At 37.0% G+C, this 26384-nt stretch overlaps 1 protein-coding gene across 3 annotated transcripts in view; it reads left to right on the plus strand.

The window, feature by feature from the left end:
* Positions 1-26384, plus strand: part of ANKIB1 (ankyrin repeat and IBR domain containing 1) — a 96303-nt gene that overhangs the window by 48342 nt on the left and 21577 nt on the right. For all 3 annotated transcript variants that reach the window (XM_035318711.1, XM_035318714.1, XM_035318713.1), the window contains exons 4-9: positions 7640-7822; positions 15151-15268; positions 18376-18584; positions 20858-20946; positions 22628-22772; positions 24581-24747. In XM_035318711.1, the coding sequence (XP_035174602.1) occupies positions 7640-7822; positions 15151-15268; positions 18376-18584; positions 20858-20946; positions 22628-22772; positions 24581-24747 (911 nt within the window). The remainder of the gene's footprint in view (positions 1-7639; positions 7823-15150; positions 15269-18375; positions 18585-20857; positions 20947-22627; positions 22773-24580; positions 24748-26384) is intronic.

The following is a 26384-nucleotide window of genomic DNA, read 5'->3' on the forward strand; positions in this document are numbered from 1 at the left end:
GGTTATTTTCCTGCTGCGCATAACTCCATGTTTATTGAATCTGCTCTTCAGACGTTAACTTGGTATCCTTGGCAGAGTTTATCAACTCGTTCATTTGCTTTTCTAGACACCTCTACACATCTTAAACAGGCAGGTCTCAGAACTGGTGGGACTTCACTGGTGACCTCTCTTTGCAGTAAAAAGTGACATTTTCCCTGTTTTCTTGCCTTTTAACAAGTTATTTCTTTGGTCAAACAGCTTTCCGTGCCTGTCTACTTTTCTTAAATGTTTTTGGTGAACTATCTGGAGGTCTGTATGTAGACTGCATCAAACAGCTTTTTCTTACCCACATTTTTGACTCCTTCAGAGACCTCTAATAAATTAGTGGTACGTAACTTCCTTCAAAGAAAGCTGTATTTTCCTCATATTTCATATTTGTCTAGATATCTATCAGTAATGCTTGTGATTGAATTTTCTGTCAGTTTACTTTATCAAGCTACCACAGATGTACTGTTCTGTACTTTGCTGATTTTCTGTGGTGCTATTATTAGTATTAGTGTTACTTTTACCACCTTCTAATCTTGTACCATGACAGCTGTAAGCAATAGGTTGCATATTATAATAAATAGTTCAGAAATTTCCTATTTAAGTTCCATTATGATTCGGGAATAAATACCATCTGGTCCTGAAGATTCATTAGTATTTGTTTTATTGATTTGTTCTAGAACCACTTGTGCTGGGACTTCAGTTGGAAACAGACTTTGATTGGTGTCCTTCATAAAGCACAGGGACCTACGTGGTACATCCACAGGGAAGCAGGATTCCAGCAATTCTTGTCACGTTTCTGCTTTACGTTATTTGAGATTCCTTTTGCACTTTGTCCAGCGACCGACTTTACAGACACATTCACTGTATGGTTTTGAGATGATTTATTCCAAGTTGTTCGGCACTTGGCACATTATTCACAACCATTATTAGCCTTATTCATTGTGTTTATACATTTACCTTTTCCAGACTGTTCTTTACATTTTCTTCATCTGGAAACAACTTCAGCTTCCTATTTCCTGTATGAATCTGTCCTGCTACTCTACCTTGACAGATTCTTCTAATGTCTCTAGAAATTTTCTGCACTTTTATTTAGTACCACTTTTTGAAATTAGGCAGTGGGTCATTTTTCTTTTTTTGCTTCTGCAAGGACATCGGCGCTAAGTACATTTTGGGAATAGTTATTGAGTGGTTCTTTGACAGTAACATTTTGAATCAGGTCTTGCACATTATTTGGACAGTCAGGAGTTGCTTCTCCTCTCATGTGTTGACTAACTAGTTTGTCGATGATTCAGTCATTTATGGAGTCTGAAAATTTAATTTACACATCATATATTAGCACAGCATTTTCTCAGTATACTTGGGAGACTCGGTGTCTGAAGTTTCCCTTTGTGTGCTCTGGCCTTGGAGCATTTCTGTTCTTTGTTAGCATCCCACTTCTGTTGCGGTTTTGGTCAGGTGATCATTAATGCTTTTTCTGTTTAAGTCCAGAACAGTATTCCATTGGAATTCTCTAGTATTTGTTGATAGAGCTAGTTTATTTATCTATGAGCTTTAAAAAAGAAAAAAAAAAAATGCACCACTATTCCAACGCTGTGAACTTCTCTCTGATTCCATGTAATTTGTCCAGTAATATCACTTTGTTACACTGATTGCATTGTCAAGTTTCCAGATTCTATCTGAACATTTAAAATTTGTCACGACCTTGAACTGCGTGCTGTTCTTCTGATTTTTCATTAGTCCCTTCTTTAAAAGCTCAGCCTGCTGTCCTTTTATTTCTATAGCCAACATGCTTTTCATTTTGTTAGTATAAAGATCATCTTTCCTATGTAGTTTTCTGAGCTTCTAATGAATGGAAACTGCTTCCCCGTGATGTTTTCTGTGCTTTAATGTAAGCCTCTGGCTGTATGATCCCTTAGTTATGAGAGGAGTTAAGAGGATGCTGCTATTATATTCTGTTATTTAACCTCCAGTATCACAGCCTAAATCTTGCCCCTGTGGCCTCTCTCTTCTCTGCGCCATGTTGTTACTGCTCTGCATACACCATGCTAGCAGTTTGTCTTCAGCACTTCCCTAGAAATTACTTACATATGTCCTGAGTTTCACCAGGGAGGCAGGTCATGGTCTTTTCTAGCTAAATTATATTAAAATCTAGCTCATTATGTACACAGTAACCAAATTACACAATGGTATTGCCTGACTCTTCCTGCCAACTATAGTGAGTCTTTCCCCCTTTGTATGGTTATATGACTGACTTCCTATGAAGAAAGGCTGAGAGAGCTGGGGATGTTCAGCTTGGAGAAGTCTTTTCTTTTTACTTGGGTAGATAATGATAGGACAAGGGAAAATGGCCTTAAACTTAAAGAGGATAGGTTTAGATTAGACATTAGGAGGAAATTCTTTACTCTGAGGGTGGTGAGGCAGTGGCACAGGCTGCCCAGAGAAGCTGTGGATGCCCCATCCCTGGAGGTGTTCAAGGACAGGCTGGATGGGGCTTTGAGCAACCTGGTCTGGTGGGAGGTGTCCCTGCCCATGGCAGGGGTTAGAACTGGGTGGTCTTTAAGGTCTCTTCCAACCCAAACCATTCTGTGATTCTGTTATAGTGCCTCTTGATGCAATTGATTTGTAAACAAGCATCAGGTTGTGTCCTTGGTCTAAGTTAATACTGCTTTTAAGTTGACTGACAACTTTTAATTCTTTTTTTAGATTGGACAAACAGAGAAAATTATGGATTGCAGAAGATCACGTACTTTTCTCTCATTCTGTTTTTTAATAGCACTTGTTTGATCCAGCTGCCTGATAAATTCTTGCTAGAGATTTTCAGTCACAGTTGTTCTATCTAGCCTTCCCCAAGAAGATCCATTTGCTTTTAAACATTATTGTTTAGAAGATGAATGTGTGTGTCCTATCAGACAATGAGATTTATCAGGATTTAGCACTCATCAACCTTTTTAAGGCAAAGTCAGTGAAAACGAAATAAAGCTCACATGGTTTGACATAAGAATGGTTGCATCTGGTAATGAAGAGATAAACAGAAGAAACGTTTAGCAAACAGTTTCCAACATATTTTAATTTCTGGCACTTAGGAGCTTGCTTACTCATATTTGTGAAATATTTTATCTATTACACTGATCTGTAAACTGCCAGCAGTTGGACTCATATTGTTAAATCCTTCAAAAATAACAGTTCCATTTTCTAGAGCAGCTCTTACTCCTTGGTCTTTTGTAGCTATTACCAGTACACTTACACTTGAGATCCCCAGGTAACTTAGACCTCAGATTTACAAGGGATTTACAAGGAGCAAGGAGTCATCTGCCTCAATCATTCTGCCTTTATGGCTCCAGATGGGGCTATACAGTGGTATTAGAAGTAGACACAGTTATCCAAAAGATTAAATTTCAAGAGCATGAAGCAATTGTGCTCACACAGTTAAGAGCCACATAGACGATGATTTTGGAAGGAATAACACTCACTGTGGAGTAAATTGGGGTTCTGAAGCTGGGCTGCAACTTTTAACTCTGGACTGTAAAATCAATTGGTTTTAACCTCATCACAAAAGTTCATGCTTTGTGTTTCTTCATAAGTTATCATTTTATTTCTTGCTGTCTGTTGAACTGTCTGTTCATTAGATCAAGCCAGTTACTAGACTGTTAGTTCCCCATTTAACCATATGAATTGGTTTATGTTATTATTACAATAGGCAGTGTTAAGTTGACTAAACCATCATGAGTCTGATTTGCTTTCAGTTTGTCTTTGAAGAAGAATTTACAGTCTGATCCACATAGTCTGTCTTTTGCCAGAATTTGGATTCAGTTATGTAGCCCTAATACATGGACTACATGTTCTCTACTTCAGAAACAGGTTTTCTGAAACGAGTATTCTACTTAACCACCAGGTTTAAACCTCATTAGGTGCCTTTCCATAGTGTAGAGGAACTTGTATCCTAAGATTAGTGTATGAGATGTTTTAAGTCCTAGAGTGCTGTCCGTAGTCCTTTTAACTTCTTCAACAGGAACAGGATTATGAGCAGGAACACTACAATATGAAAAGCAGGAAATAGAGCTTAGTGACGGAATTTAACAGTGATCCCTTTATTTCTGAGAGTATTTGAGAATTAAAAATCTTAACCCCCCCCCAAAAAAGAGAGAGCGAGAGAGATGGAAAACTGAATTGCCTAATCTACAAGTTTTTTTCCCCTCTCTCCAATAAATTGGAGGTAACTTAGAATCCCAGGAGTGCATTTTGCCTTTTTTCTCCACTGCTTGCCTAGTTTTGCATGGTTACTGTCACTTCAAATCAAAATTCATTTTTAATTGTTTCCTTTTTTTTCAATAACTTTCCAGGAAAACACCAGCCTTGTAACTTCTATCCCCACTATACCCACATAAGGAAAGGGGGAAGAATGTACTTCCTTGTGGGTGAACCACCTACTAGTTGAGTTGTTCACAGCTGATAATCAAATGTGCAGTCTTGATACTTCTCCATTCAAATGCATTACATTTCTTCTCAGAGCAGAACAGCTGTGTGGAACACATTGCTAAAGCAAAGTTACTGTGCTTACCTCCAAATACTGAATAAAAAAAAAAGGCTTGACCTTCATGCTGAACAGATTTTATTTCATGCAGATATATTTTGCTCTATCACAGCATATTTGGCATGTTAAATGGCATTTTTTATTATCTAAATTCTTAATGGGATCATTTAAATTATTAATCTCCTTTTCATTTCTTAACAGACACAAGCCTTTTTAACCGTGGTACCAAAGAAATATGGTATCATTTTTAACATCTTATCAATTTGCATATTCCTCATCTTGCAAATTAGATCTTGAACTGCATGGGTCTATCTAGTGTTCTTTCAAGATTATTTGTTATTTTTCTTCCTCAGAAGGTGTCTTAGTTCCTTCAGGTAAATTTCTGTTAAAGTTTAAATTGTACAGATAGAATGTGAAAGTGAAGTTAAAGGTTTTAAAGTTCAAAAAGAACTGCAAGGTACCTGCAGGCTGGATATGTTGGTAATTATCCCAGTACTATCTTTATTTCTACCTGATACTCTGCTATGAAGAGAAAACATGGTGTCATACTTGATGACATTAATATCTAAATCTCAACTAAATCTTGTTAGTGTACTAGTTTGTACTAGTTTGCAGTATTTTTGGTTTCAGTTCTTATTTTGGGGAATGTAGGATTTTTTTTCAGAGAATCTACATGAATTTACAAGATGGGGAGAGACTTTATGTCAAGGAGTGTAGTGACAGAACAAAGGGTAGTGGTTTTACACTGAAAAAGGATAGCTTTAGGTATAAGAAAGAAATTTTTCACTCAGAGGGTGGTGAGGTACTGGCACAGGTTGCCCAGAGAAGCTGTGGATGCCCCATCCCTGGAGATGTTCAAAGCCAGGCTGGATGGGGCTTTGAGCCTGGTGGGAGGTGTCCCTGCCCACAGCAGGGGGTTGGAACTGGGTGGTCTTTAAGGTCCCTTCCAACCCAAACCATTCTGTGATTTTCTGAATGATTCCAGATATTTTACTGTGACAGATAAAGAAATACAGTATGTTGAAAAGTAAGAAGTAACTGATCACAATCAAAAAGGTTTTGTGGAGAACAGGTCCATTTGTGGACCTTTTATTTTCTAAATGTATAAAAATGAGAACCTGTGCTTTGAAATATCCTTGCAGTACAGGATAGGGTTGTTATAGCCATCATGGTCTGAAAGCAAGATAATGTTTATAGATTTTAGTTTTATTTAGAAATAAGATGAATCATTTTAGTAGTGAATGATTTTCTTGAGCACTCCATCATTAAAAGTTTAGCATTTGTTATAAAGATGCCATAATAAATCAGCTAAACGATCCACTCTTGGCCTTTAAAATCTGTGGTGTTTGCTGTCCTTTCTTATATCAGATCAGCTTATAGCAGGAGATGAATTTGCCAAGATACTGAGAGCAGCACAAGTTGTGTTTATTAGCTAGAAACTCCATTTCTAGGTGGTTACTGGTGAGAGTGAAGGCCAGTGAAAGGGCGCTATACAAGGCTGTGTTCTGTATTGTGCATTGATAAGCTTAGTGTGACCCAGCATGTGTGCTTACAGTACCATTTACATGTCAGTAGAAAAATCACTGCTGGTTTGGCAGTCAGTTGCTCTAGCTTTTGGTAGCATTACCTCATTTCCCTTTTCTCATGTACCCAAAAATCAGGTAGAGCTACCGGTGAACAGGTGCCCCATCTTCCCTCTTACCTAAGGATCCTCCCATGTTCTGTCACTGCCAATGGGTCACAGAATCACAGAACTGTAGGGGTAGGAAGGTGTGGGAAATCGGTCAGAAAGTATGTGGAGTATGTTAGACACAGTGAGAAAAGGAAAATGCAGAATGAGGCGAAAGTCACGTAGCCTGAAGATAAAGGAGGTATAATTGGGAGACAAGAAGATCAAAAACAACAGGTGCAGTCTGGCCTGTTGCTCATCAGTACACGAAAAGGAGATAGGGCTGCTGTGATCGCCTTGTGAACAATAATAACGGCTAACGAGCAAACTTTGCCAAGTTGTGTGATAAAAGCATGTAGATAGGCTAAGCCTATATAAATAGATGGGTTAGACAATAAAGTGCTTCAGCTACACACCAGCCTGGAGTGGCGTTGTTCATTCCCTTCAGGAAGGGACCTCGAGATATCATTGGGTCCAACCCCCTGCCAAAGCAGGTTCCCTAGAGCAGGTTGCTCAGGTAGGTATCCAGACAGGCCTTGAATATCTCCACAGAAGGAGACTCCACAACCTCCCTGGGCAGCCTGTCCCAGTGCTCCGTCACCCTCACTGTGAAGAAGTTGTTTCGCATGTTGGTGTGGAACTTCCTGTGACCCATTTTGTGACCATTGCCCCTTGCACTGTCCCCACAAACCTCTGAAAAGAGGTTGGCCAAATCCCTCTGTCTCCCACACTTAAGGTATTTATAGACATTAATAAGATCTCCCCTCAGTCTTCTTTTCTCAGGGCTGAACAGACCCTGGTCTCTCAGCCTTTCCTCACAGGGGAGATGCTGCAGGCCCCGTATCATCTTTGTGGCCCTCCGCTGGACTCTTTCCAGGAGATCCCTGTTTTTTTTTGTAACGGGTCAGTTCTGTGAAGAATGGTGGAGTTATACCCACATATAACGGATATTTAATGGTGGCTGCAGCTTCATTTTGCCATGTGCTTGATGAGCTCAGGCCCCTCATTTTCTATGGAGCATTGACCTTATCAGTAGCAGAACTTCAGCATTCAAACCCTAACAGAGATGTATTGTACAGCATTGCCTCGTAATGTATTTCTGCGATGTTATGGTTCCATGGAATTGCAGTATAATTATATGTGAAATCAAGCAGTAATTTATTTAATAACAGTTATAATAATTTAATTTATTAATAATCCAATGGTTAATTAATGTTTTATCCAATTATTATATAATAATTATTTCATGACAGAATCTTTGTTTCTCAAAGGCAATTGCTATTATATTTGTCCCTTTTTTCTGTTTTCTTGTTCATATCTTTTTATTCTCTTCTTGAATGACATGCCATTTCTTCAGGGTGCTATTAGAGCTGGTGATTAATAACTATTTACCTTGACTTTTTATTTTTCAGCTTCTAGTAAAACATGGTGGAGATTTGTTTGCAGAAAATGAAAATAAAGATACCCCATGTGACTGTGCAGAGAAACAGCACCACAAAGAGCTGGCTCTTAACCTGGAATCCCGAATGGTATTTTCACGTGATCCTGAAGCTGAAAGCATTGAAGCTGAATATGCTGCTTTAGACAAAAAAGAGGTTAGAGAATACTTTAAGTTTATGGTATTTTACACATTTATATTTGTAGCAGTTACACTGTGACAGAATTCTGTGAAATACTCAGCAGATACTCTGCTTTGTATTGTATATATAGAAAGCATTTGATTTTAACACAGCTCAATATCTTTCGAGTTGAGCTCAGAGAAAGTAACAAATGTACTGTCAAATGTAAAGAGAAGTTTTACTCCTATGCTTATTTATGTGGACTTTCCTGGATGTGTTGCAAGCTGTGAGGCTAATAAGCTGGAAATGCAGTGAGGCCAATAAGCTGAGAAACAGTCTCTCTAAAACAAAATTTTTATGGATTTTTATTTCTTAAGATCTCTTTCTGTCTAAAAGTGAGAACAGGAAAAATTCTGAAAAGGAGAAAATCTGTGGGACAGAATAGGAAAAACATTCTGATGGATCTTCCTAGACCGATGTTGGGTTCAATGTTACTAAAAAACAGCTGAGTAGCACAGGATTTCAAAACAGTGCATTTGCTTTCTTGTTTTATAACACGATGTCTGAAGCTACTGCATACCAGAACTTGTAAGGAAAACAGATAATAACAGGATATGTTTTGAAGTCAGTTTTTGGAGGAGATATAAAACTCTCACAAATTTGCTTGAATTCTGCTATGTCTTATAGCAGACTGTGATTTGCTATTTTTTTTAGTGTAACTAAAGATAACCCAAAAGATTCTGACCAAAAGTTGCCTCCCCCATCCACTATCAGATTTTAATTAACTAAAAGTCTAAATAAGAATATGTAGATAAATTACACGATTCAGTAAATATTTTGAAGTAAATCTACATAAATTTAAGGACAATAGATTTCTGAATGGCTCCTCCCTTCATAAGTAGCACATATATTTTACTAGCTCAGTCTACTTATGGCCTGATAATAAAAACCAAAAAACAAAAAACATTCAGGTTTAGATAGGAGTAGGTCCAGATCACATCAGCTGTTTTCCTGAAGAATGCCGGGCAAGGTCAATTCTATTTGAAAGTAAGAGTCTTTGTACTGTTCAGTTCATTTTCTGACTAATTTTCTTGAATAAATTCAAATCTAAACAAGCTTAATTAAATTGTTTACTCCTAGATGAGAAGTTCTGAGATGAGGTTTAATATACTTTAATTGTGCATTGAAATAACAAATGTAATTAACTGACGTTAGTTTCTCTGAATACTCCCTATAGAGACACCCAAAATGTTGAAATTCTATTTAAAATTATATTTATTATATGAAGCTAGTTTTGAAATTATATTTTCTTTGTTGGCAAAGCCACTTTAAAAGACTGCTGCTGTTTCCTGCCATGATTGCAGTTTAGCACTCCTTTGATTGTATATATAGGACAATTTGGGTAGTTATGCCATCAGATGGATCATAGCAATGATTTCGCTTAAAAGAAGGAAAAGTCTTTGAGAGTGGTAATATGTAATTGTTTTATTTAACCTGACTCATTTTTATCATTCTATGTATACCATGGGTTTGCAGTACAGCTAAGAGAATAGTAAACTTACAGATTGGGGTGGTGCAAATCAGGAATCACTTGAGCAAGCTTTTCAGCTAGAGAAAATAATGCCTCATGACTGTTAAAGGCAGACACTCAGAGCCAAGACTTCTAGTTACAAGGGACTAAAGTACAAAGGTAATTATGTTAACTTGGGTTCGCTTCACTGAAACAATTAAAAGACACAGTTCTGTTCCTCCTTTAACTTGTTAGTAGCAAAGTTGCTGAGTGTGAGAACTGAAGTGAAGGAAGGCCTGCAGACCTAGGTCCATCTGACATACCAAGGCAGCCTTATCAAGTATTCTAAAGATTCACAGGCCAAAAAATGTCAGCATGGAATTTGGTACACCGATTGATGGCCTTGGGGTTTCACATAGAGTAATTCAGCCTTCGTAGTCTCTCTTTTTTCCTTTCCCTTTACTTGTGACTTTGCAGTGCAAAAGGTTCTCAGGCTTCTTGCGTAGCTGTAACAGCACAAGTGCTAGCACGAGAAACATGCCAGGATCCTGCAGCCAGGGGAAGTTCATATTTCAATCTTATCCCTTGGAGTCACCAAAAATAATTATAAAAAATAAAAATAAAAAGCCTTAGAAAGACTGGCATTGAACTGCAATCCAAAGGATAATGTGTCTGGATCTTCCAGGCATGTGGACAAATGCCTGGGATAGACAGTGAAACTTGCTCTTACCACTGGCTATAGTGATGCCTGCAGCTGTCGCCTTGATGGGGCATGATGAGTAGTCTGAAATTCTTCCACAGAATGCTTAGCCAAATGTGCCCCTCAAAGATGGTCCTGTACTTCTTTCTCTCAATTTCGTTTTTCAAAATAAAAAATACACACTGAGGGAAGTGAGTTTGCAAAATGCCTGCTTAACATAGCATTAGGATTACAGTTCAGTGATGTCCTTTAACATCCTTCTGAAACATGAAAACTGAATTTTTAAAGAGCAAATATTTGTAACACCAAAAATGCATTTTCAAAGTCATTCATCTCTTGATTGAAGGTTAGAGGTTTGAAAACAACAGATAGGACTTCTTCCCAGGCAAAACAGCCAAAGAAGCTTAGCTCCAGTGTTTATGATGTACACAGTAGACTCTGGAGTGATAGTACCTAATACCTCCCCTGCCAGACCTGCCATGTTTACAGCAGAAAATAATCGCTCTTCTTCATACAGACCAAAAGACTTCTGTAGTGCTGTGTAGTGTCATTAAGTGCGTACATTCAGAGTAGTAAAAAAGTGTTGTCTCTGATGTTAAGAGCCAGCTCGTGTTGTTCTTCGCATTGAAATATTATTAAGGAATTATGTGAGTGTTCATGTTTAGAACTGAAACACTTGCAACAGTGGAAAAAATAACTTGCACATGCCTTTCTTTAAGATTACAGAGGTTCTCAAGCTTGTAAGAAATATAGATCACTGAGCAGATCAAGCTTTCACATTTCAAGTTTCATAACCTGACAGCAAAGAACTGTCCATCTTCCAGCACTTCAGTTTACTCCATCCACTGGGGCTTCTGAATAAAATTTATTTCTGTCATACAGTTACCCAGCCTCTTGATACCTCATTTCACTATGGTGATACCTGAAGCATTTTTTTAGGCAACATGTCTAGTTTGCTTCCTTTTTAGCACACCATAAGCATTTTTATGAGCAAATTGGAGAAAGCAGTTCAAGCAAACGGATCCTAATCGTTTAGAAACACAAACATGACTCTGTTAGGTATGTTTCCACAAAATGCAATATAGAAGAAAAGCAATGTACCAACACATTTCCCTATATAAAATGGAAGTGCTAAGTATTTTAAGTACAGACTATAAAGAGTGACTCTCATCACTGTAGTTAGTTGTAGGAAAAAAAGATCCATCAATGTTGTGTGGGCAGTGGAAAGGTTATTAGAAAACAAGCCAGGAGTATATGTCTGATGACTTTCTTTGTCTTGATTATTTTCTCCTGTTTTGTTAACGAACATTCTCCTATGAACTATGAGAGACAACTGCTGTAGAAAATAATGGGTTTATATTTTAAATCTCATTGGACTTACACTAAATAATATAAACCAAGACTGATCATTTTTAAACTGCTTTTATAGATTTTGGTTGTTTTATTTGCACAGTCTGCTAGTTTTCTGTTTATTCTAGCACAGAAGCATAATTGTGTTTGTGATGTATGCCTGGAAGACAACAAGCATCTTAGTTCCAATCACATCACGCAGTGTTTAAAACTTACATAAGAAACACCTGGGAATGAGCAGTAGATCCAAGCAGATCATCTGGAACAATTTTGGCTCTGTGTCAGCCTCAGAAAAACACACTGTGTAATAGCAAAGTATATAATTTCTTTGTTCCTTTTACTTACGTGTCACTGAATACTGTAGCAGTACACTGGTAGTGGTGTATCACAGATTTACTGAGCCTATGGTAACTGGAATGGTTTTCTTCACTTCCAGAATTAATGTCATACATACATATATATATATAATGCAAGTATGACAAATACCAAGAGTTACCTTAAAAGAATTAAGAGGTACTTTACAGACACAGAATGATTTTTTAGGTGAAAGGAGAGAATATGACTGTAGGTAGTTAAGATATAAACATATAGTACATATACTTCTAATTGAATGAATGAAGTAAAGATAATTTTTAAAATGTATTACTCCATTAACTATAGAATCCCATCCACCCATGAAAGAGGATATTTACATGAAGTGTATTTGACACCATTTAATTATACAGTCAACGCTGTAGCAAAGAGTGGCTTTGCCCTTGTCTATTTTAATGGTACTTTAAAGATGAAGGAAATAATAATATTTTGAAATGAACTGCTAAAATGGTCTTCTGCTCACATATTAAAAATTGTTGTGGGAGAAAAAACGATGTAATTTATGATGTCTAAATATTAGTGATTAAAATTTGAGAGGAAGGTATTTAAAAAGAAGGCTTAGAGAGAATGTGAGCATTGAAATCTGTAATGAGAAGCTCACAATGGGTTAAAGTAGTACCCAAACAGTACGTTCCAAAATCATTACCCTGTTAAATAAGACTAATATTGAACAATGCATTTTTCACAGCAGTTATCAATAAAGAGCTCCTCTGTAAACAAATACTAAATGAGGTCTCTGAGCATCATGATCTGGAATCCAAATTCTTTATGTCAATGCAGAAAGAAGTCATAAATGTAGAAGTAGCTAAATAAATTAATTAGCTTAAAAACAAAAAACAAACAAACAAAAAAACATAAAACTTTATGGTATTATATAAAGAATATACATCCTTATAACTAAGGACTATGTCTTCACAAGTCTCCACAAGACTATGTCTTGTAGACAAGAACATTTTTAAGGGTTCTGATTATATAAAGCCTTCACTCTGGAATTTCCAGAATAAGCTACTTCATAGTGCCAGCCTAAAATTTCCTTTCTTTTGGCTTCTTCTGTGAGCTCGTGTTATATTATTTACTAAAAAAAAAAATCTAAAGTTTCAAACACATTTTTAAGAAATATTTCTCTCATTGCTTAAAAATATAAAATTAGGATTCTTAAAAACTTCAGGATCCAAAAATCCCTGCTGGGTTGTGCGGAATGCTCCAGCTGAGATAATATAATAGTCTGTTACTCAAGGAAGATAATTGCCAATGTTTGACCTAGAACCAATCAGTTAAATGTAATTTTGAACATATCTGCAGTTCAGGGTAAAATACGAGGTCGTAAAATATGCATTTGTGATGCAGGTTTAACAGAAAAGATAAGTCTTTTTATGATATATGTGTTCTTCAAGAAGTGGGGACTGTTGGGCTGACAAAGCTACTTATTTCACAATTGTAATTCAAACTGCAGTTCAGACTCTGTCAAGACGATTTACTCATTGCTCCATTTTTTTGCAGCATGTTCGTGCAATTATAATCATTCAGGCACCCAGCTGTTTGTATCCCTGTCTCTCTGACATGTTTTTATAAATGATCTCTTTTGTTAGAAATTAAGTAGGTCAGTCAAATTCCAGCATGCTATGAATCAAGTGGCCTGGATTTATTTCAGTTCAAGCCATTAGCGTTCAGATTGCCTTTTACTGTGTCATGCATGATCAGCAATGGGAGGACATAGAGAAACTCCCTGGACTTGGGCAATCAAGATAAAGGTCAGGACTCTCACAGTCTATTTCTCTTAAGCTCTTCTTGCTTTCTCAAAAAGGACAAGGACCCGATGCAGGTTTGTGGCAGCATTACTCTTGCCAGGTTCTAACATCAAGAAGTTCCAGTTTATGCTACTGACTGCCTAAGAGAAGAGATCACAGCCAGATGCAGTTATACTTTTAGATGCTTATAGAGTTTTAGATGCTTAAAGAGTTTATTATGATATCCAGAATGTAGGAAGCATGTTATGTTTTTAGAGTAGACGTCTCAAAAGAAGAAATTGATTTAGTAGTCCAGGGTACCCATTTCTCCCCATCTTTTATGCCTTCTGCTTGTTATCCTCAAAAGGTTATGTGCACAGTAGACTTTTACTTAGGCTGTCAACTTCCAAGGTCAGAACCAGTCTTCTGCTTCTTCTGTGTGTGTATGCGCACATGCACATGCACGTATGCACATTTATTACGTGTGTATGCACGTATATTGCGTAGCAGTGGAGGGTCCTTGACTGTGCTCTACATAGAATCAATATATAAAAAGTAAATAATAACCATGCATAGTCTGAACCGTGGTTATTTGCTCTTACTGCTGCTCTGTGTCCTCTCTCCCCAAATTGGTGAAGACAGTTTGGTGGCCAAATTCCTAATTAATCCTGTAACAAATCAGTGTTACATCAAATGCTTTACATCTTTTGTTCGCTTTCATTTACCTAAATTAAACCAGTCTATATAAGAATAATTTTTTTACAATCCCTTCTGTATCTCTTTATATGTCCTTCCACTTGTTTTTCTTTTTCTACCTTCTGGGCATTTTCCCTGATCAAAAGTAACAAGTATATTACTCGCTGTCATGTTCTTCCTTTGTTATTTTTAAAAATGAGTCTGCAAAACGTGTGTATGCATCTCCAGGATCTTGGCTGGAATAATTCAGTGTCCTAAAATTACTGTCTTTTTGTCTTCTGAATTTGACCTTTTTTAATGCTATAATAAGGGGATGGCCTCTGTTTCTCAGAGAGTTTTGATATCTTCATCCCCAGCCTCTAACTGCATTTCTGGTCTATCTTATACTGACTTCTCTACTTATGTGAAAATGAGTATTGCCTCAAAATATCTGTACCTGTTCCTTTCGTAAACTTCTTACAGTCTGATGTCTCAATGTATCCTCCTCCAGATGAATTCAAAGTTAATGCGTCTCAATTCATGCATAACGTCAGACGATCTGTATGCAACATACGTTATCCCGGTGCTTAGTTCAAATCTACTCATGAATTATCATATGAATGCCTCAATATTTGAGTTTTAATCACTTCAAAATTTAATTGTATTCTGTGAAAATCCAGCTTTTCTGAGAGGAGTGGGGAGAGGAGGGGAGAAATTGAGGGAGAGAGTTGTGTTAGGCTAGTTCAGCATTGGAGCGTGGCCTCCAGTTATAACAGAGTACTCTAGAAATGCTGTCTTCTGTGTTTGGAAATGTATGAAGATAATTCTATAAATATTGGAAAATGACAGTGTTTCCATATAGCTTTGCATGGTCTTTGGTTTGCATGATAAATAAATTCTGTCACATCTTACCTCGCAGTTGAGATAATTGTCTGTAACAGTCCTTTGAATGTTTTCATTGTAATACGGAAATAGAGACTAACTGGAAAGTACCACCAGACATAAATTATCTTTCTCCTTCTCCTCAAAGCCATACGAGGGGCTAAGACTTCAGGATCTGCGAAGGCTCAAGGATATGCTGATAGTGGAATCTGCTGACATGCTCCAAGCCCCACTGTTTACTGCAGAAGCTCTTCTTCGTGCACACGGTAATCCAAAACCCTAAAGACTAAAAAAAACCTTGTTTTCAGTAAAATCAAAATTTCAGTTATGAGCGTGTTCACTTTTTATTCCCAAGAAAAAGAGAAGTAATGGTTAATCGGATACCAGGGCATAGTTCACACAGTACTTCAGAAAGAAGTTCATCTGCAGTACGTCAAAAAGCACTGAGGCAGACAGGCAAGTTGATAGGGAAGTGATTTAAACTAGGACTTTCAGTGGAAGATGTTTGAACGTAAGCAATATGGAGAAGTAGAGCTTTCCTACTTTAGTGAGAGACACAGAACGTAGAACTTCCATGGATTTATATACCAAAAAAGTTCATTTTTCCAATTTTTGTCAGGCCATGATTTTCTGCCGTTACCTATTTGTGTATAAAACTAGATCAGAAATTATTTTTATTTTTACTTTTTGTCATAACAAAAGCAGTCTGACCGTTGTAGTAGATGTTTGGAAACTGTCTCAGGGTTTAAAGTATATGAGCGTGTGTCCTTTTAAGGATTTTTATTGTTACTAGTTTAATGCATTGGTATACTTTTCCCTTTGTATATCTGTAACTAGTTTAATTTCACTGAAATCAGTCTGTGCCCTTGCTGTGTAATTTAAACTGGGTTTGTCGGAATAGGCAGATACTGAATTCAGTGGGTTTGCTCCAGACAACAGTATCTCTCTGAAGCTCGGTGGAAGCTTTAGGCTTTCATTCAGCGATTCCAAATTTATGCTTACTGAAGCATCTGCATTGTTGCTGTATGCCAAAGGGACTACTCAGGCAGTTAATGGTTTCCATGCTCATCACTGTATTGCTGGATTAAGCTTTTGTGCCCTGATAGCTTTGTGGATTCCCTGTGAAAATAAAAGAGAGTGGAAAAAGCAAAACAGGAAAATATTATTTTAAGCCCACAAAACCTGGCAGATTTTCATGAGTATGTATGGTATCTTAAACGTGTCTCCTTGAAATTGTTTTTGATAGGCTATGTTCCCTTTAACACAGAATTTGGCCAACGTGAACTTATGCCAGTGAACAGTGCCAGTCTAATATATAAGGCACAGTCTTTGCACGTACGTTTTTTAATGTTGTTTATTTGTTTAATTCTTATAGGGTATTTATAATACGCACAGTATTTGAATGCTATTTTGGATTCTCTGGAAACTTCATTATGGCTAGACATTACTAAATATTTTACTAACGAGGTAGACATGTTTTGTACCCTGTGCAGAGCGCTGGAGAAGAAAATGATGGCGGTACTGTTCAAACTGGCAGCACTGTACGTAGTAAGTCCAAAAGCAGTGAGGTTGATGTAAAGCGTGCAGAAATGTCTGCCAGCATCTAGCGAGCAGTAACTGAAAGTTGAGAAGGAATCAGCCTGCATTGCAAAGGTCATTCTACTGATGCTGCTTTAGAGAGGTAGCTGTAACTTAATGCCATTGGCCAGTGCAGAGAAAAAATCACAGATGATTTGCAGTCATGAGAAAGTCAGTTATTTTGCCTGTAGCTGTGGTCATACACTGGAAATTACTCAGATTTTTTTTTTCTTTTTATTTGAAATGAAGACAGAGAATTGGTTTAGCCTAGTAAAAGGAATAATTGAGCTATTTACAAGGCTTGAGGCAATTGGGAAATGCCAAATACCAAATCACAATGTTTTTGCATTTGGTCTTGAAATTCATACAAGAATAATGTGAAGTCTTGACTTAATTCACACCTAATGTGTAAAAAGCATCCCTTGAATTTTTTAAAAATTCAGATGTAATATTTAATCCAACTAATTTGCTTTCTTTTATCATAGAACTGTATCAATTTACTGACCCAAGCTGCAAGAATTAAGAGTGGGTTGGGCATTTTTGCCTTTTTTCAATTAAGAGACAGAAGTATGTAGAGTTAGCGCCAAGATAAAAAAATGTTATTGTGACAGTCATAAATAAAACTTCTCAGTTCTTCTACAAACGTTTTTTCAACATTGTTCCTGTTTCTCTTCTATTTCATGCTAAAGCAATTGTTTTCAGGATATAAGAGAGGCAATTTCACTGAACTATTTCATATTTTAATTAAACTCATAATTTAGTAAAGAAAACACAATGGAATCCATTCAGTACCCTGTATTTACCCTGGCTAATTTTAAAGTTGTCCTGCTCAAGAAAACATGTGGCAAATTTTATCTATATGTTAGCATCAGCAAGCATCCCTCTGAGAGGTTATAAGGTCAGGGTAATTTGCAAAATGCTAATAACATTTATAATTATTGAAGTGCATACATGTTCAGGCTCCATGGCTGCAAGCAAATGAAATGAAACTAACCCAAGATATGGTTTAGCTTAGAGAAGTAAAGCATGTCCAAATCAGTTTTCTTTTTAAATTAGGAAGGAGGGAGCAGATTTTAGTTGAGGCAGCCATCATTATTTGACCGTGGTGATATTCTTACTGAGTTCAGTGCTTAGAACACATACATCTTCTTTTTTAAATATTTATACAATAAAGGAATATTATTTATCTTTTCCTATATAGTTTATAAAATTCAATAAAAACAATGCAGATCTTTTAGTTTATAAAAATGAGTTTCCAGTGTGAGTAGCTAAGATTAAAAACAAACAAATATTTTTTTTTTACCTAAGATTAAAAACAAACAAAAACTTCAAAAAAATATTTAAGTGATAAGAACAAATTGGGACATTTCTCCTTCCTCTTGAAACTCTCATTCATCTGATCTGTGAGTACTGTTGATGGCTTTAGATTCAAATCAATATAGGAAATTGATAGATTTATATTTAAATGAGAACTTTAAATCATTTCTAATAGGAAAAAATCTATCTGTAAGATGTCTTTAGTATTAATATTAGGGATCAGTGACCAAAAACATTTCAAACGATGATTAAGAAAGATCTGTATTTGTTTTAAGATCTTCATAGACAATAAAGTTTGTCTCATTAGAGTTTTTTTTGTATTTAAATGGGAAACGTTGCATATACATTTGCTTATATTTTATCATATTTTTTTGTTGTTTTTTGCATATATATTCTTATATATAGGATGCAGTTACAAAATTGATTTCAAGCATCATCAGATGTATAAAATTTCCTGTGTCTCTGCATTTTTTTGAAGACTGGGACAGGGAGAAGTTGCTTGAAGCATGGATGTCTAATCCGGAGAACTGCTGCCAGCGTTCGGGGGTTCAGATGCCGACTCCCCCTCCAAGCGGCTACAATGCGTGGGATACACTGCCTTCTCCTCGAACTCCTCGCACTACTCGCTCTTCTGTGACTTCCCCTGATGAAATCAGCCCGTCACCGGGAGACATTGAGACAGCTGTGGTAAGTTTATAAATAGATCTGAAACTCACAAGGCAGAAGCGCGTGTACCTAAACATAGCACACCTCCGCAGACAGGAAAGCTGCATTGTCATCTCGTTCGGAAAATACGTTTGTAAAGGTATAAGGCGTTTCTCTTCCCGAAAGTGGGTAACAAAGAAGTTTACACCTTACGCATTCTGTATAATAACATGATTGAGCATGTGGCTGATACAAAGGGCTTTGTTTTCACCTTGGCTATCACTCACAAAGCAGAATTTTATCCAAACAACAGCATCAGTACATTTGGCTCTTTTGAGCTTCTCTTCTCGTCTCATACTTCTCGACATGTTCACTTTCATTGTATCCATTTCCGTGAATATACTCAGTGCTGTGAACCTTGCCTTTTGAAAATTTTTTCTTTGGAAAACAAAATTCTCTTTGTCTGCATTTTGAAATGTCAGCCCACTAGTGTACTGTAAGCTTATAATTACTTTTACTATGTGTGGGCTGCTTCAAGCAGTTTACAAGGCTATTGCAAATTTGAAATATGAAAGCGCCTTTCATTAAAATCAGTGTGGTTCTTTTGGAAGACAGAGTTCTCTTTTTAATAATCCACAGCTGCAACATTATAAAACTTTTGCTCCATGACCTAAGCATTTTTTCTAGAATATTATATGCAGTCTTGCAAATGGATCATCCCTAGATCACATAAAAAATAAAAAATTTTGTGTTCCTGCATAGAAACCTTTTATGTCTTTAATTGCAAAATGTTGAAAAAGAAGCTATATTGAATATTGTTGTTGTACATTTACTTATACTAGCAGTGAAATATTGTTCAGGAATATTTCCTAATTAAAATGTGTAATGAAAGATGTGTTTGGTTTTGCACTGTGCTTTTTTTTCATTTATAGTCCTTAAGCTAGCAATGCAGTGATTGCTAGCCAGAATCACTGGATAGTGATTGCTGTTCTAGGCTTTGTATATCTAAATCCAAATCCAGATTTACACATTTAGTGTTTCTGTTTGTTTAAAACTTTTGCAAAAATCCTTCAAAATAATATTTTCAAAATGCTCTTTATGAAATAATACATATTTTTCTCATGTCACTCATATTGACAGGCAAATTAAAAATAAAAGTAGATAAGATAAAACCACAAGCTGTAAAGCTCCTTTCAGTTTTTGCATTTGTATCCTGTCTTATAATTAAAACTGTTCCAGTACACGTTCTGTACTTGATATTCTGAACTCTAGTCTTCATTAACTTACTTATTTCACAGCTATGTTTTTTAAAAAAATGAAAACGTACACATTTTATAAGGAACACTTTTGATGCATTGTCAACTTCTAAAATACTTAATTTTGGCAAGACAATTAGCTAAAATGTCTGAAACAACAATAAATTCCTTCATTTAAAGGCAGACATTTTTGGTTTGGTTTGGTTTTGGCTGTAACACAAGTATTCTTTAAAAGTGACATAACAAACTAATATTTTGGAAATACTTTCCTATGCGTGTAAAATATCTAATGTATTGAAAGATAAAGTAAGTTTTCATGGAATCTTAGTTCCAACTGAAATAATAATCTACTTATGTTCTTCAGCGAATGTGAAACATTTACGTTCATGCCTAACCATAAGCAATGAGTAATGTCATCCCTGTTAAATATTTTCATAGTAAGGGCCTCAGTATTCTATATGTTATTTTTTCTACAGTAACTAATAGTATAAAATGAAGCAGAGGTGTCTTCTGCTGGGACATTTGTAGATTAATTCATTCTTTATTGTGATTGAAAGCCTCAATATATTAAAAAGTAGTATTTATGTAGATTATTACTTAAAATAGCTGCTGCTATTGCACAACCAAATTGTTCCTACTTGATTTGGACCTGATTGTTTGATACACTGAATGTTTCCCGAAGCCTCTGTGATTTCCAAACTCCATTTCAGGCTGCCTGTGAATCTGATGCAAACTTCAGGTCCCATTTTCCCTCAAAACTGAGGTCTCAATGCTCTGCACAATGAAGCACTTGCTGAGCTGGAGGACATGACAGAAGGCAGCACAAAATGTAGTGTTTGGATAGGGAGGTATAGAAAAAGATATGAAATCTTTCCCATTTCTAAGTTATTTCTAAGTTATTTCTGTAGCTTAAATAACTTTTTTTGGGGGGGGCTACAATTAGATTTTTCTCCCTATTGAGTACTTTTCATTTTTGCTAAGTTTTTCCAGATTAGTGTGTCCTGTTAACAGTTTGAAAAGCTTTACGATTTTTCTTAATCAGTATTTTTTCATCTACAGTGTGACATTTGTATGTGTAATATTTCTGTGTTTGAAGACCCAGTGGATATGCCTTGCGGACATGACTTCTGCAGAGCATGCTGGGAGGCGTGAGTATATGTACTTCTATATATTTTGAGAAACTTTCATACTTCCTATTTTGAAAAGGGAAGGCCAGAGACATTAAACAGGCACTGCCTGGGTTTCAGAGAGTTGCTGTTTTGGTCCTATTAAATATTTAAGTTGTCATTCAAAGCGACCATCTACTGATTTAGGCTTATGTAATGCTTGCTGTAGTTCAGCAAAGCTCTTAAGCATGTTTCAATCATGAGTGTGAATAGATGAGCCTATTCTTAATTTGCTCAGAGTGTTTGTGGTGGTGGCGTTGGGGTTCACGCTTTCTGAGTTAAGCACATGCTTAATTCCATCTCTTAGTTCAGCACACTGAACTTAGGCATTGTAAATCCATTTTCAGTCAGAAAGCAATTAAAATGCTTTTTTACATTGAAAGTTAATAATTGAGTAGCTTTAGCTGAAATGCTCTGTTGGTGTAATGTTCTCATTACTACATAATTTTTTTAAGTTTAGATAGTCATGCTAGTAAAAAAAAAAAATCAGGCATGGACAATTATGTTAGTATAAATATTAATCATACTTCCCAGGAATAATTATATCTGTATGCAGCACCTTTTTATTCATCTCTCCAGTCAGGAGACTGTAGTACTTGAACTGTCCCACTGCAGTGTCTTGTTATAGTGTCATATCAGCACAGCTAGTGCTACTGCAGATTATACTAATTTATATGAACACATTCCTCCTATGTTAAGGATGAGCACTTCCTTTGTATGAATTTTTAGAAGGTGATTTTTTTCAGTGTTCAGAGAATTAATAGTTATGTCTTAGTTTTGTCTTATAAATTGTTACGTGCTAATTTAGAAGTTACGAAGAGATTGCTGGCTCGATGTGGGACTGGACTATGAATACTGTGATTTGTGTATGCTCTCAGAACTACAGTTAATGTCAAGCAAGTATTTGCAGTGGCATGTTTGGGTGGGATTCATCCTTCCAAGCCAGTCATTTCTGTTACACAGAGTATAGCCGGGACCGAGTTATCCCATTTTAAGATGAATCTAAGACAGACTGAAATGGCAAGTCTCTCTACATTAACTATTGAAGGATCCTGGATGACTAACTTAGAAATGCATATTCTTCAGATGAATAAAGCTAGATGAGATAAATACCATCCCTGATATCAGATAAATAAAGAAGTACTAGCTTTTAAACTAAGCATCCTTGTGCACTGTGAGTTGAAGTCCAGTTTTCACCAGATTTCTGAGCTTTTTCTGTCTTGCATTCTAGTAGTTAGGGGCTATAATGTTCTGTTTAGAAACTTGTTTCTAACAGCAGAGCTATTTTGACTAGCACAGTTGTAAAATTAATTGCACATAAAAGTAATTATTTCCTAGATTAATTACATTCGTATGTTCTGTTTAAGTTAGAAGTAATACTCAGTTTAATTAAACATTGCATAGCAGTATCTGATAAATGGCAAGGACAGGAACTGCAAACACACAAGGCTGTGACGGTGCTCACTTCTGAACTGTGACAGTGTTATTTTTTTTAATTATGCTGTTCATCAAATCTACAGTCCTTTTGAGGTGAAATGGATACTTTCTGTTCTTTGTTTAAAAAATTCTTAGTTTGTATATATATGAACCTAGTATAAAGTATTCAGCAGCCTTTTAATTTTTACTTTTTATTCACAAATACTGACTGACAAAATTCTGGCAGATTTTTGAATCTGAAAATTCAGGAGGGTGAAGCTCACAACATTTTTTGCCCAGCATATGATTGTTTCCAGCTTGTGCCTGTAGACATCATAGAAAGTGTGGTTTCCAAAGAGATGGACAAAAGATACCTTCAATTTGACATTAAGGTAAATTATCAAACTGTTCTTCTACTGTTGACATGTTTCATTTTTATTAAAAACACCATACAACTTCTATGTGAAATGCTGCAACATATCTGTTGTTTAAAATACAGTCCTTTTGTGTGTGGTAAGTCTCTAATGCACAGTACTGAAGTCTTACACAGTATGATGTGAATGGAATGGAATGGAATGGAATGGAACAGAGCAGTTTGGTTCAGTTTGGTTCAGTTGGAAGGGCTCCACAAAGACCATCGAGTCAGCCTTCAGAGCTGACCACAAGCTGAAGTGTGTCACCGAGGGCATTGTCCAAACGTCCCTTGAGCACTGACAGGCACGGGGCACCACCTGCCTCTCCAGGAAGCCCGTCCTGGTGTGTGACCACTCTCATGGCACTGACATTTTTCCTTACACCCAGCCTGGCCCTCCCCTGGCGCAGTTCTGTGCCCTTCCCGTGCCCTGCCATCACTCACTTGGGAGCAGAGCCCGGCACCTCCCTCTGCGCCTCCCTTCTCAGGAGGCTGACCAGAGCCATGAGGCTGCCTCTCGGCCTCCTCTTCTCCACACCAGACAGCCCAGGTGTCCCCAGCCTCTGCTCACAGCACAGGCCTTCCAGCCCTCTTACAGCTTTGGTGCCCTCCTCTGGATACTGTCAAGGCCCTGAACATCTTTTTATATTGTGAGCTGCACACAATATTCAAGGTGGTGCCACACCAACACTCAAATGCAGCAGGAGGGAGGATCACCTCTTCTGGCCGGCTGGCTGTGCTGTGCTCAGGGCACCCCAAAATGGGGTTTGCCCTCCTGGCTGCCAGGGCACGCTGCTGGCTCACTCTGCGCCTGCTGTCACCGGCACCCCCAGGTCCCTTTCTGCTGAGCTGCTCCCCAGCCACTCGTCGCCCAGCCTGGGCTTTGGCCTGGCATTGCTCGTCCCAGCTGCAGCACCCGGCATTTACCCTTGTTGAATTCCATGCCACTGATGGCTGCCCAGTGCTCCAGTCTGTAGAAACCTCTGCAAGGCCTCTCATCCCTCCAGGGAGTCAACAGCACCCCCCAGTTTAGTGTCAGCAGCAGACTTGCTGAGGATGCACTCCACTCCTACATCCAGATCACTGATAGAAACGTGGAACAGGACTGGCCCTACAATTGAGCTTTTGGAACACCTCTAGTGACTGGCCACCAGCCAGATGTAGCCCCATTCACTGCAACCCTTCCTGATTTACTTTTTATGATTTCATATTTCAAGTGGCTGGTGATCAGCATAGTTCTGAAGGGAAGTAGTGAAAGTTCCTTTATTACCTCATTTACTTGATAAATTTTACAAAAGTAGACCTGGTACATTAATAAATAGTTTGGAGGTAATTTCCTGAGTTAGTCTAGTTCTGATTTCAAGTTTACTGCAGGTGATTATTTTGTGGGTTTTGTTTTAATCAATAAGGTTTTAATTGTTTTCAACTACAAGAGTCAGTTCTGTTAACATGTATTGCCAGTGAATATACAGTGGAAATTTACACTTAGCCATATCACAAAGAAGTTGACTTGCACACATTGAACATTCTGTGAGGGATGTAAGTTTGTATCTTAGCGTAATACTAAGTCTGGAGTATTGTTGTTATTTCCCAAAGAAATACTATTTTTTTAATGTAGATTAAATTATTCTCTTTTAACAACAATTTTAAAAAGCCTGTCAAAGTAGCTATGGTTGTCTATGCTTTTTGGCATTGGTCCTTCAAAGGAAGATTATGATGACAGATATATCAATGATAAAATCTGATCTTTTCTGTTAAAATATTTTCCTTTTTTTCTCTTTTTTTCAGGCCTTTGTTGAAAATAATCCTGCTATTAAATGGTGTCCTATACCAGGCTGTGAAAGAGCAGTAAGGCTAACAAGACAAGGGTCAAATTCAACAGGATCAGACACACTTAGCTTCCCTATGCTAAAAGCCCCTGCTGTAGACTGCGGAAAAGGACATCTTTTCTGCTGGTTAGTACTAGAAACTTATCTCTGCATAAACTCATTGCCACTGCTAGTCCAAGGTTTAATAAAAAGATAAAAGTCCAACTTATTATGAAGCATGCAACAAAAAAAATATGGGGTGGTATATGACTGTAGTATCCTGTATTATTCTGTATTCATGCAGTAAATAAACTCATGTACAAACATTTCAGTATTTTGGGGCACCAAAGTTTCAGCAAAGGTTTATAATATTATCTTGTTAATTATTGGTTCTAATTGATGCAAAACAGTGGCATGAAGTGCTGTGTCTCTCTTTTTAGGGAGTGGGAGTATAGGTAGAGGTTTTTTTTTTTTTTATGTCTGTTCTGTGTAGTTGTAGTATATCTGATACAGGGCACATTGTGAATTATAGCATAGAAAATGAGCAAAGTTTGGCTCTTTCAGAATTTTGATGGAATCACATCAGAAAAGCTGGAGATTAAATAGATCTGTGAATGATCTTCTCCATACATAGCTAGTTGTTCGCTGGATCGCTCTGATCATTGTTTCACTTTTTCAGCACTGTGTCGTATTAAGTCTTAAGATGAATACAAGCTCAAGAAGGAGTGAAAAGACATTAAAATATTTTTTTTAAACATCCTTCAGATTGCCTGAGCTGTCTGTCTTCAGCAGTTCAAGGGAAAGGGCAAGAACAATATCAACAAAAGCAAGAGTGGTGGGATATTTTTATGAAATCTGGCGCAAGCCCTTTTTTGGCTCCTTGAGATTATCAGACTGGTAATTTAAGACTGTTGACTGATTTAAGACTGTTGTAGAGGGACATCCTTTTTGCTTTGGAAAATCAAAAAAGGTCAACTTAAGTATAAACATTTAGACAATCCTTTTCATTTTTCAATTGAAACCATGATACAAGGAGAAGAAGAGATCCTGAGTAATCTGCTTGATTCCAAATATCATAAGACTCTTAATGAACGATAATTCTGATTTTAGTTCTTTCCTTATATGAATGGAAATGAAGAAGGAACAAGAGGAAAGTAGACATAATGAAGCAACCAGGAAAGCTGGAAAACAGAACATGGGAACAGGTTGTTCACAATGGACGGAGAACTCAGAAAGAAATAAATCCTGTGAAAACAAACCAGAAAATGGTTTAGCAATGAACATATAACAAACCTTAGTGCCATTCCACAAGAAGGTACCACCCTCTCATGCTTGCTTCTGTGTACTGGTGTCCTAACAGAGAATCAACCTTCTGTTGACCTGAAGGACAGAGTTTGAGACCACTTCAGTATAATATTGACATAGTCTTTCAGACATTGGCAGCCTCTTCTTCCTTAACATTGGCTGAATGCATTAGCTCCCTAGAATGTCCTCTAAATATGAATATGTTCTCCAAGTGCCTGATTTTTATGAGAAATTTCTTTTTTATGCTTCCTGATAATATTTCTTTATGTTCTTTTTACGTTAATGCTTTGAGATACTACACAAATGAATATGACTGAGGTCTTGACAAAAGACCCGATTCTATCAGCAAAATGTCCAAGAAGGTATTTCCAAGGCCTTTTTGTCCTCCCCACAAGAGAAGATTTTCAGCAATGGCAAGAAAATTCTGCTAGCAACTGAAGCATTCTGCAGTACTATAAAACAGAACATTTTGCTGAGGA

Source organism: Oxyura jamaicensis, chromosome 2 (assembly GCF_011077185.1).
Source record: "Oxyura jamaicensis isolate SHBP4307 breed ruddy duck chromosome 2, BPBGC_Ojam_1.0, whole genome shotgun sequence".
Lineage (NCBI taxonomy): Eukaryota > Metazoa > Chordata > Aves > Anseriformes > Anatidae > Oxyura > Oxyura jamaicensis.